The sequence below is a fragment of the Chionomys nivalis genome, chromosome 7 (assembly GCF_950005125.1).
Source record: "Chionomys nivalis chromosome 7, mChiNiv1.1, whole genome shotgun sequence".
Classification (NCBI taxonomy): domain Eukaryota; kingdom Metazoa; phylum Chordata; class Mammalia; order Rodentia; family Cricetidae; genus Chionomys; species Chionomys nivalis.
Window position 1 is genome coordinate 79,107,235 of NC_080092.1, and position 12,324 is coordinate 79,119,558.

The following is a 12,324-nucleotide window of genomic DNA, read 5'->3' on the forward strand; positions in this document are numbered from 1 at the left end:
GTTCCCCTTGGGGACGTACATGTTCAGTGGCATCATCCTCCTGCCACAATGCCTGTGGTCACACAGTCGCAGCTGTACCTTTTAATATTCAGTACCCATCATCCCGAAAGCAGCTGCCCGCTGGCTGCGCTCGCTCGTGCTAGTCCCGTTCCTCCCAGGGTGCTCAGTTCCAGGCCTAGAGGGCGCCTGAACTGTGTTAAAATCCTCCTAGCCCCGTGCATCCTGTGGAGGAGGGTAATGGGTGTGTTTGTGGTTCCAAGATTAGAGAATGGGCATCCTTATGGGGCGGGCTCCATTTTCTTTTGGCTTGGGGAAATTGGAATTATATTTCTGTGTGAACGGCTCGCCTCTCTCTCCTTCATGCCTCATCCGCACCCTACCTCCAGGCTCAGAGGGCTTAGGGTGCCTTCAAACACTGTCGTGGGCATCGTAGGTTGGACTAACCTCTCTGGCTTGGGGAAAGTAGGGACACAGATGGACTCTGGGGAACAATGTCAGGGACACTTGGGCTGTGGGGGTGAGGGTGGACAGAGTCAGGTCCTCTCCCTCTGCTTTCCACAAGGATCCCTACATTGCTGTCTTTTGAATGGAGATGTCCTTCCAATAGCCCCGTGCTGGAACCTGAGCCCATACTGACGGTACTGGAGCCGTTCGGGAATAACGGGCTGGTCAGGAAGGTTCTGCCCTTCATGAGTGGGGCTAATGCCTTAGAAAAGGGCTTGAGAGAACTAGCGTGGACTTTATGCTCTTTGTCTCACTTCCAGAACTGTGAGAATAGATTTCTATTGTTTATAAGTTTCCCTGACTGTGGTATTCTGTTATAGGCATCAGGAACGGACTAAGACATGTGCTACAGAGGGCCGCTGTTACTCGAGGCCAGAAAGTAGGACACTGAGTGTTTCCGGGTCTCCAACACCCAGCGAGGAGTCCTATCCAGCCCGTGCCTCCTGTCTCATCCTAGCCCCTTACTCCCGAACGCCGCCCCGCCGTGACCTCTTAGCGTCCCACCAAACGCGAGTTCTCAGAGGGGTTTGTGGCGGTCTGAAGGCTGCCCGACAAGGACCAGGGCTGCTCCAGGCTGGTGGAACAGCAAACACACCAGGGTGCAAACGCGGCTGGGGTCCACTGGGGTCCCCTGGCACAGACGCTCCCTGCACAACCTGGCCTTTCCGTTTTCTGCTCAGAGTGGTCTCTCACGTGCACGGCTGCCCGCAGGGCCCTGGGTTCCCGCGAGATGAACATCCTGCCCTCCAGTCTCCTTCCATCTCTCGTGGCTCCCTGGGCTCCTCTCTCTGGAGGCACTCAGTGACCTCATGTGTTTCTGAGAGCTGAGAAAGGAAGGCTGCGGAGGAGGGGTGTGCGGATCGGAGCGAGCAAGAGCCATCAGGTGGAGTGTGGGGATTACCAAAGAGCTCACTCCCTTGCCCTTTACAAAAGAATTCCCCCCCTCCATCTTTTAAAGTTGCTGTTTCCTCAAGGGAAATTTTTATTTGTGTCTGAGTAAAATGTGTGCTCTTATAAATCGAAAGCAGAACATGAGGAGAGGTTTCTGTTGCTGACAGAGAATAAAGAAGCAGCTTGCTGGCCTTTGTCAGCCAGCAGGGCCACTTTCCTTCTTGCCCCTGACCCTTCTCACAGCTTTTTCCTCCTACCCGAGAGGAGAGGCCTGACCACTTGTCCGTGGTCATCCAGAGCCCTAGCTGGGACTGCATTCAGGTTAATGATGCAGCCTGGCCGGCAGGAAACACCACCCCCTCCCTGGGGAGAACTGAGGAGGGGCAGAAGGGAGGGGCAGCAGTGTTCTGAGGGAGCATGGAGACCACCATCTCCTGTTGGCTTGGTGACTGTGGAGAAGGAGGATGGAAGAAGGGAACTAAGTCAGAGTTAATCAGACCAGTCCGTGGCTCCCCTTCCCACCTCAAGCCAGGAAGTGATTCCTCCAGCTTGGCTTTGGGGGACAAAACCTGGGTTTCTGGAATATGTGACCTCTGTCCTTGAATCCACGGGACTTCTTGCTAGGCTAGAAGAGGGTTCCTGCAGAGGTCTCACCAGTCCATTCCCACCACGGGGATGTCCACCAGACCCACACCCTTCACTCCAGAAGGTACGATGGCCTCTCAAATCTTACTTTCGCCTGTCAGTTTGGGGACAGCTGTCCTGGTTTGGGTAATCATTTCTCAGCAGAGTCTCTTCCAGCCTTGGTTGAGGTAGCATGGGTAGCGGTTTCTTAGACCCTGAGGTCAACCTGACTGGCCAGACCTGCTCTTCCCTCAGCAGCTCTTTGGTGGGTCCTGAGTCCTTGTGTATGCTCCCAGTCCCCACCGTAGGGCCCCTGGGAGAGTTCCTCGTAGTCCGAGCAGGGGAGCCCTTATGGGGAGAAGGTGGTGGTGGTCTCGGCCTCCATGCTCATGGAAGCATGTCGCACATGCCGGCAGGAAGACCACTGCCGGAGTTGCTCCTGGCTGAGGCAGCCCAGGTCCTTGAAGAGCTTAAAGAGGTCGCTGCGGAATTTGACCCCGATGAAGGCATACAAGAAAGGGTTGACGCAGCAGCGGACACAGGCCAGGCTGTAGGTGACATCATAGGCGATGTTGAGCTGCTTGCTGAGTTCACAGCTGCTGTTGGTGATGTTGAAATTGGCCACCGTCTGGGCCAGGACCACTCCGTTGTAGGGCGCCTGGAAGACGATGAACACCACCACGACAGCAATGATCACCTTGATGGCCTTGTTCCGCTCAAAGTTTCGTGCCTGGAGCAGGGTGCGGATGATGACGAGGTAGCAGAAGCTCATGGCCAGCAGAGGCACTAAAAAGCCGATGATCATCTGGGCCACTTGGATGGTGATCAAGGCCTCCACGTGGTCAGTGATGAGCGAGCATCTCCACGTGTCCTCGCTGTAGCTCTTCTGGAGGCCGCTGTAGAGCAGCTCCGGGGTGGAAAGCAATAGGGCCAGCATCCAGATAAAAACGCACGACAGTTTGCTGATGAGAAGCACGCGGGCGCGGTGGCGGTGGGCTGACACGGCCTGGACGATGGCCACGTAGCGGTCAATGCTGATGCACAGGAGCAGGAGCATGCCGCTGAAGAAGCTCACTTTATAGATGCCAAAGATACACTTGCACAGGTAGACCCCAAAGATCCAGGACTTGGCTGCGCTATAGGCCCAGAAGGGGAGGATCAGGAGGAAGAGGATGTCGGCCACGGCCAGGTTGAGCAGGTAGGTGTCCGTCATGGTCTTGAGCCTCTTGAAATAGATGTAGGTCAACACCACCAGCCCGTTGCCCATCAGGCCCACGAAGCAAATGACCGAATACATGATAGGAAGGAACCAGGCCTTAAAGTTCCGCACGTCTTTCTTGAAGCACACCGACTCGTACAGGGTATAGTCCACTGTGGTGTTCTCACCAATGTAGTCATCTGTGACTTCGTCTTGGCAGAAGCACACCTGCAGGGGAAGAAACATCCGTTTAGCTAGCTGCCTGGATCTGCTTGGGACTCAGCCTAGGATGGTGCTTCTATCACGGACTTGCTACTTCTTGGAAATTCTCAGACCTTAGCCCCATGGAGCCAGCATCTCAGAAGGCAGGGCCCAGGAATCTGTATTTGCCCCTCGAACTCTGAGTAAGTCTTTGATCTAAAATCAGTGCTTCTCAGGCTGGAGAAGTGGCTCAGTGCTTAAGACCGTGTGGTAGATGCTCTTGTGGAGAAGATTGGTTTCGTTCCCAGCGCTCACAACTGTTTGTGACCCCAGTTCCACAGGATCGGATGCCTGCTTCTGACCTCCCCAGACAGCCTGTATACATGTGGTGCGCTTAATATGCATGCAGGCGAAACATTTGCACACATAAAATAAATCTAAATAATGAGTTTAGTGTGCGCGTGAATTCCCTAAAGAGGGATCTTGTTAAATTGCACATCTTGACTGGGTAGACTGAGGCAGGACCTGAAGTCTAGGTTTCTACTCATCAGAAGTCACGTTTGGTTTTTGCCAACTCTTGGGACACCCAGTCGCAGGATCGCTGTTGGAGGACTGGAGAGAGTCTAGGGTTTTGGGATCTGCTGGGGTTTGGTGGGGGCAGAACCTCTGTTAGGGTCAAGGTTGAGGAAGGTCTGGAGCAAGAAGAGAAGATCAAAGTTCCTGGGTAGGACTAGATTTCAGTTGATGGACCTCTACTGTGGTGACTGTGGACCATTGGTAGGAGACACGGAGATTTCTACGGCTCCATGATACCCACTACACTCGGGTAGTAGATGCACATGTGTACCACTGGATGGCCGAACCTCCGGGGCAGGGCTCCTGCAATGTCCTTCCTATGGGTGCTCGAGCCCCTGGAAGGAAGCTCTTTCTTCTCCCTCTCTCCCTCTGTGTTCCCACCCTCTCCCCACCCCACTTTGCCTGACTTCCGGCAGATCCCAATCAGCAGGGCTCAGCTGTTCTGGGCTTTTTTTAGCCCTTTTGCAAGGCTGCAGGGTGTGTGGGGGAAGGTTCAGCATCTGCTGTGATTTTTATCAATGGAGGGGTGCCTGCTGTGTGTGTGTGCCTGTGTGTGTGATAAAGATGGACCGTGGTAGATGAAGGGGAGTGGGTTGAAGGCCTACTTTGGAAAGCTCATGGTTCCTCCACTGGGTAAGTGACTTTCAACCACTCAGTGGGAACCCACAAATTGTACCTTTACTGGCAACTGAGGGAGGACAAAGTGGCATTCGGGAGCCTTTTCTTTGGGCATTGCTAACTTGAGAAGAAAAGTCTGCAGTAACGTTCTTTACCTGGTCCAGGTGTGACTGTAGCCTCCCCCTCGGGGGGGGGGGGAGCTAGATAGGTTAGCTGCGTTTAGCCCCTCATGAATGGTTCCAAGGCCTTGGGTCTGAGGCCTGTGGATTTAGGGACTTCTAGACACCTCGGAGGACAGAACTCCCAGCTTCTAAGAAATGTGCTCCTATGCTCCCCCAGTCTTGTCCTCTCCCCCTACCCTTGCTCCTCCTCCACACCCTCCCCCTAGGCTTGCCGCCTCTGCAGCCCACAGTCCCACCACATCCGGCCCTGTCTGAACCCCCCTTCCCCCAAGTGAAAGACAAAAACCAGCCACAGATGTCTTCACCCTTCCCTGGCCTTCCAGCCAGCAATACAGGAGGGGAGGGAGCGGTGATGGGGAAGGGGCCAGGCTAAGGGCTATAGCCCAAGCTCCAGGGGGCCTCTAAGATGGGGTTTGAGGAACAGTGCCCAGCGTGGGGCCTGCCCCTGGCCTGAGCTCCTGGAAAGCTGCCCTTCTGGCCTCCGGACCTGGGGGAGAGTCAAATTCTGAAGCATTACTTCTCCAGGCTGGTCTTGGCCACCCCCTCCACCTCCAGAGAGCTCCCACCCAAACGGAGGAAACTTGACTCTGGGAGTTACAGTTTCTCTGACTCGGTGCTTGCTGGGGCACCTTCTGCCTCCTGGCCAGGCCAGAGAATGGAGCACTGTGAAGCAGGCTCTCTGCTGTGCAGAATTCAGACCTCTATACGTGTTCCGTTCACCATACTCTCTACAGGGTTCAGGCGCCACTCTTTCTCCCGTCCCCTCCCCCACGGGTTGGGGGTTCTCTCTTTTAGGAAAGAAGACATAGAATGAGGTTACAAGGAGAACCTTGGACTGAAAGGCAAGAGGAGACAACTTTGGGTGACTGGAGAGGAACTAGATTCCCAGCTCACAGTCGGACACATGCCTATGTGCAAAACAGGCCCCCTCCGAGCACTGTGCTGCGCAGCGGAATTCTCTCTAAGAACTCAGAAACTGTGTTTCTGTCTCCTGGGTGGGAAGGTGGGAGGTGAGGCGATGGAGGTGTGGGTAGGTCACTTCCCCCTGAGTTTAATTTAAGTGGGGACAAAGGAAGTCCAGAGAATGCCTGCCCCAACCCCCAAGCCCCAGGAGAGAGGTGGCAGTCAGCTTAATAAATGACAGGTGGGCTGCGTCTGGGCCATTCCTTCTCTTCTAGCGAACCAGAAGTCCTGGCTGGAGAGGGGACATGGAGGAGGGAAGAGAGAGAGCTTCCCCTGGCAGGAAACCTCACCTGGAATATGACAAGGAGAGCCACCACCAGCACGTTTTTCATGGGTTTGCCTGTAGAAGACAAAGGAGGTGATGTTATTGCCTGGCAGAGACAAAGCTCTGTTATTAAGGAAAGCGGGGGATTGCGGGGGGGTGGGCACCGTTGGGAACTTTCATCCCAGGCTCCAGGCATCGCGTTTGCTGAAAGAGAACATCAGAACCAGATTGTGCGTCTGAACACCTGGCCTGCTGCCCAGCATCCCTGTCTTCACCTCCCTCCCTTCCTCCTCCACTCCCAGGTCTGGGAAAGAAGCAGAACAGCTCCCCCCTCCTGGCCCAGCCAGGCTGTTGCTGGTTTGCAGAATTCATTGTACCCCATCAACCCCTCGAGACTGCTGGCTCCACACAGGGACCTGAGCACCTCCTTTTCCCATTCCACAGGAAGCAGGAAGAGGAGGCAGGGCTCAGGGGTGGTCAGGGTGTATGCACACATGTCCAGCTCTGCCCTGGTGACAGGATCCACTGGCCTGGGAGCATTTCTTGGTGTCTAGATGTGTGGACAGCCACCTGTGAAGCCTTACAAATGTCCCAAGGGAGTCTTGTTTGCTCTCTTTTAACTTGTCTTCGAATGCCCTGTAGACAGGGACCCTTGGCTAGAACAAGTTGTTTGTGCCATGGACAGCTCCTCATTCTGCTTGAGGCTGAGCCTTGGGCCAGCCTGGGTTGTGTGTCCTTCTAAGCAAGAAGACAACTGGCAAAGCGGTTTTATATTATCCACCCATCTTCGCCTTTGAGACCCTTCTCTAGCTTCCAAATCCCAGTTCCTCAGATCCACAGGAGAGTCAGTCTCTGTGATGGGATGCGTGAATGTCACCTAGGCCAAACCAGAGAGAGACTTTGTTCCAGGCATCTTCAGGAGGCTGGGGGATCTCTGGAGGTCGGGGAAGCTGCAGAAACCCAGAGGTTCTGTGTCCTTGGCCATAGCACCACCTGCTGGAGTTTGAGTTACATGACACCCCCATGTGCTCCAGACTGAGAGTGCCCGGACTGGGGATTTTAAGCTTGGCTACTCTCAGTACAAGCAGGGAGGGCATCAGGTCACCAGATGAGCGTTCTTCCCTCCTGCACATCTTCCTTCATGCTGCATAGACACGTCTTACTAAAGCATAGCTCTGTGGTCTCTCCCCACGGTGCCTCCCTCCTAAATCTCCAAGAGTTCGTCCTTGCTCTAAAGATGGAGAGACTCTTATGCTTAACACAGTGCTCAAACCTCCAACCATCTCCTCAAAGTCCTTGCCTCCCTAGCTCCATCTTTTTCTGGGGACAGCCAGGCAGTGTCGCCTTGTTCTCAGCTTGCCCCAGATCATTTGCAGCCAGGAGTGGGAACATCACCACGTGGCCTCTCAGATCCTCTCTCCTCCTCCTCCTTTCTAACTGAATTACCCCTTGAGCCCCCCGTGCTCAAGGCCACGTGTTCATGCTTAACCACACTCTCTTCAGGGTCTGATGCACAGCCCTCCCTCCCCTGACTCATTTCAGTGTTTGCGCGTTCGAGGTTTCTTTCAACACGTCAACGTCTTTCGGTTACTGCAGGGAAAGCTCAATCTGACTGTCAGTGAGAGCGAGAACTCCCTAGGGGGGCAAGAACTGTTTCTCTGTTTTACTCTGTCTGCCCCATCTCCTGGGCCCTGTCCTGGTCCGTTGGCAGCCACTGTGGGGAGGGGCTCTAGGGCGTGTGATTAACATTGCCTTCTCATTCCAGGGATGGTGGATATGGGGTGGGGGCGAGGGGTTGGTGAGTCTCAGGGTGCTATAGATCTAGGACAGGCCCTTTTTGAGGCAGTTCACCAGGGGAACTTGGGGGAATTTGCATGTGTGATGGCAGAAGGACCTGGTCAGTGGCAGTGAGTCACAAGGCTCCTACCTGTCATCAGTCATAAGGCAACTCGGCTCTTGGGCAGTGGTTGGGAATGTCAGGCTTGAGGAGCCACGGACTGAGGTGCTGGGTGTTTCCTGAGTTCTCGGGTTTGCAGAATGAGTATGATGAAAGAAAAATTCCCTAGCACTCCAGCCTGACACCCCCACCCCACTCCACCCTGGGAAACCGTCTCCCCCTTCAAGCCCTAAAACTCCCACCTGTTTACTTTCCCAGTCCCCCCAGACTGCCCAGGAAACCCTGGCTGCCCACCATCGGGCCCCAGAGACACCTCAGACATTGTCCTCTCTGGACCTCCTCAGCCACAGTGGCAGGGATGGTAGGCAGGGACGTGGGAGAGGGAGGAGGCAGAAGCAGGGAAGCGTTAAGAGATCCAGAGAGCAGATGGGAGGCAGGGATGTGAAAGCTGCTGGGAGCGTGTCAGTAGGGTACCAGATCTTTCATCAATGATACAGTTGGCACTCAATGGGTTCTCATCACGCTGTCCACATACGGGTGCCCTTGCCCTGTCTGTCCTCATGGATACCCTGGAAGGTTCTCACGTGAGGAACCAGAAGCACAAGGCTTCCCCAGGGTCACCCAGCTGGCCCTCTAGCTGTGGCAACCACACTCCTACCCACTCTTGCTATGTTTCTTCCCCTCAAGACATCTTGGAAGCTACTAACTGTACTCCTTTTATATTCTAGAGAACAGAGGCCCAGAAAGGTTAAGCTGCGTTACTGGAGCCACACAGCTACTAAAATGTAGATCAGAGATGTGAATGAGACACCTAGCCTGGGTTCTCACGACTGAGTCATGTGACATTTCTGATGGTCCTCCACAGGCCAAGGCAATTCTTGCCCTCTATATTGTCACTGCCACCAGCTTCCCATTTCTGTTGCTTCTACACCTTCGTCTCTTGAAGCCGGGTCCCTTCTCTGTCCTGATCCAAGGCCTTGCTGTTCCTCACTCTTTCCAAAACATACATTTCATCTGTTTACCCATCTCTTTGGAAATCAGGGAAAAAAGTCTTTGCTGGCTCCCATTCCTTTTAGGATGATGTATGGACCCCCTGATGCTGTCACACAGAGCTGTAAGGATTGTCCCAGCCTGGCTTCCTTTTTGATACACCCACTTTCCCCCACTCCCCTTGGCCTGTGCCTTTTCCTCCTTCTTGTCCCTCTATGGTCTACACCAGAGCTGAATGACTAGGAGTCCAAGGTGTATGTGTGACCATATGAAGGTTAGAGGTTGACATCAGGGGTCTTCCTTAGTTTCTCACCACCTTTTTTTTTTTTTAAAAACAGCGTCTCTTACTGAACCTGGAGTTTGCCAGTGCCCTAGGGATCCCACAGTCTCTGCCTCCCTAGGGCTGGCATTGCTTGTGTGCATTGCTACGACCAGCTTTTAAACATAGGTTCTGAGGCTCCCAACTCAGGACCTCGTGCTTGTGTGGCAATCAGCTTCCTGACGGAGCCAACTCTCTGGTCCCTCATTTGCCTTGTCGACTTCCAATGGCCATAGAGTCTGAAGTCCCTGCCACATCCTGACCCCTTAGGTCTTCATTTGGCTTGACAACTTCTACACGCTCTTCCCAAACACAGCGTAGATGTGTCCCTGATCCGCACTCACAGTCTTGTTTTTGTTTTTCAGTCTTGTCCTCATACCCTAGGGAGCGTTGGAGCATGTTGACATATATGTTATCTCCCCAACAGACTGGCTATTCATAAAATTCTCACTGAATGACACAGTGACTGGAAGAGAAAACCATGAAAGGGGAGTGCTTTCTCCTAGCTACCCTGGGCTACCGTGTTGTTCTCCACAGCCAGGTTTCTGAAGGGCCGGGAGGGGCTGACCCTGAATCCCCTTTGCCACCATCTGTGGATCAGTGGTGAGACACCAGTCTCTCATGGGTTCGTTTTTCTTATCTCTGCTTTTGAGAAGTTGTGCTGAGATCTGTGGCCCCATTTCTTGAAGGTGGGGAGGGCACCTCAAGGGTTGCTCATTCAAATCACGAAAGAGCCCCGGTTTGGAGTTTTTCATTTTGTATAACAGAAACCCGGCCTCCTCACACACGTCTTGTCTCTGCTGGGCAGACGGAGAGTGAAAAACAGATTCTTTGTGGCCCACCCGCCCTTCCAACGGCCCGGAGCCTGTTTTGAGCAAAGGTTCTGGGCAGTTTCCCCTCACACCAGCAGTTCAGGGTTAGCTGTTGGGGTGCTTTTGAGATGAGTGAAAAAGCAAGACAACCCCTTCTTCTAGGACCAGAGGCTGCTCCGCCCCCTGTACCAAAGCCATGCGTCTAGCATCCCCAAATCTAGTCCAGGAGAGGCACTCTATCATGTCCCAGTGCCAGGAAGGCTGGTGTCCACACCCTCCCCCCCCGGTTTGTGTTAAACATTTGAACCTTGAATGGATCAACTGGGATGGGAGAATTTACACCATGGAATTAGCAAGTGCTATAAATTCAGAGCCTTCCCTCTATCCTGAGAGCTGCTTCTTAGAGGTTAATATAGTGAAGGTGGAGAAGGTGAACAGTGTGGGCACTCTGGGACAGTGACTGGTGGAGGTAGATACCTGGGGGTGGGCACAGAAACAGGCTGCTGGCAGAACAAGCTGGAGTAGACAGATAACCAAAATCTAAAACCTACTTGGAGTGATTGATTCCATCCATCCATCCATCATCCATCCATCATCCATCTGTCAATCATCCACCTATCTATCCATGCATACATCATCCATCCGTCAATCATCCACCCATCTATCATCCATCCATCATCCATCCGTCAATTATCCACCCATCTATCCATCCATCTATCCACATCCATCCCCATCCATTCATCATCCATCCATCAATCATCCACCCATCTATCCATCCATCAATCATCTACCCATCCATCCATCATCCATTCATCCATCTACCCCATCCTTCCACTCATTCATCTCATCAATGTTTTCTAACTATACCCTGAAACATCTGGGAGGCAGAGGCGTAAAAACAAAACTCTGCTTCCCCCGAGTTCCCAGCCAGCAGAGGTGGTCACCATATATACCTTCCACAGCTGGGTCCAGACCCAGTGTGCAATGCATGCTGGGCAGGGGAGGCAAAGATAAAGGTGCTGCTGGCTGTGGTGTGGTGGGGAGGGATGTGAGGGCAGCACCAGGGAACCTTCACTTTTTAAAGTCAACCCCTTGTGGCTTTGAGGCCACAATGGTGCTTTACTGGCTGATGAGCGGAACCCTCTAGGAACTTGGCCTTTTTAGCCTCAGTGGGGTCTGACTCTGCAGCCGAGATTTATGATTCGTAACTGGGGAGTCTGGGGCTTGTCTACCTACTCAGTGCCTCCTGGGACTTCCCTGGTACTTTGCAATAGTAGAAACAGAGGCTAGGCTGAGAGGAGCAGTCTGTCTGCTGGGCTGTGGTGGGTGGGATTAATTTAGGGGCTCTGCTGTGCTTGGAGGTCTGACTATGGCTCCTCTATGCCGAATGCTCCCCCCACCCCACCCCGTTAGTCACTGGTCCTTTAACTTGCAAGAGGCACTGAGCTAATGGGATGGGTAGGAGGAGAGAGAGAGAGATAGAGACAGAGAGACAAAGAGAGAGAGAGGCAGAGGTTGCAGCTTGCATTTGGATTTGCATGACCCCACAACACACAACACTGCCCCCTCCAATTTACTCTTTCTTATCAAACTCCACAGAGTTGGAGATTCAAATCCTGGTTTAATAGGAGAGAAAAGGTGGGCACAGACAGGGAGCAGGGTGTCCTGAGGTGCCAGAGAACGTCACCTATCACTCCCAACTGAGAACAAGTTCTATCCAGGTCAAACAAGGTCAGCCAGCCACACTCTTTATTCCCTGCTGCTTTAGAAGATGCCACTCTATTCCCCTTGTTCCTCCTGGCATCTGTCGCCGTTCCCTCCCTTTCAGACAAGTCTGAAAGGCAGGCACATCCTCGGGGGCCAGGGGCAATAGGGTGACATTATCTGGGAGCAGCTGCCAGTTCATACCGACTGCCCTGATTTCTCTGGCGGCTCCCCTCAGGACCCTATCCCACCCTAGACTCACTGCCCAGAGTCTGGTTTTTCTCCTCGCATGAGGAGGCTTACTCACCCAGGTCCATGATGCTTTCTGGGCAGCTGAAGTCACACAGGAAGGCTGTACTTGTATGTCTGTCTCCAGCTACCCCTGTCTGGGAGGAAGTGGTATTGAGCCCCTTTTAAGTAGTAAGAGAAGACACCCTTGTCCTTGCTCCTCCCACCCCTGCTCCTCCTCCCTCAACCGTCCCTTAGAGTCTTCTGAGACCACAGGGTAAAAAAAGTAACAGAGTGACAGCCCCACTCAGCGGTCATAGGACTCTGAATCACGGGTCCTTTACCTTCTGAA

At 53.4% G+C, this 12,324-nt stretch overlaps 1 protein-coding gene across 1 annotated transcript; it reads right to left on the bottom strand.

Moving 5' to 3' along the window:
* Positions 1 to 1,358: 1,358 nt before the first annotated feature.
* Ccr7 (C-C motif chemokine receptor 7) lies at positions 1,359 to 12,114 on the bottom strand. Its single transcript, XM_057775024.1, has 3 exons — positions 12,052 to 12,114; positions 6,048 to 6,097; positions 1,359 to 3,445 (listed from the first exon to the last, which is right to left on the bottom strand). Exons 1-3 carry the CDS (start codon positions 12,059 to 12,061, stop codon positions 2,369 to 2,371), a joined length of 1,137 nt encoding a protein of 378 aa, XP_057631007.1. The 5' UTR covers positions 12,062 to 12,114; the 3' UTR covers positions 1,359 to 2,368.
* Positions 12,115 to 12,324: the final 210 nt, after the last annotated feature.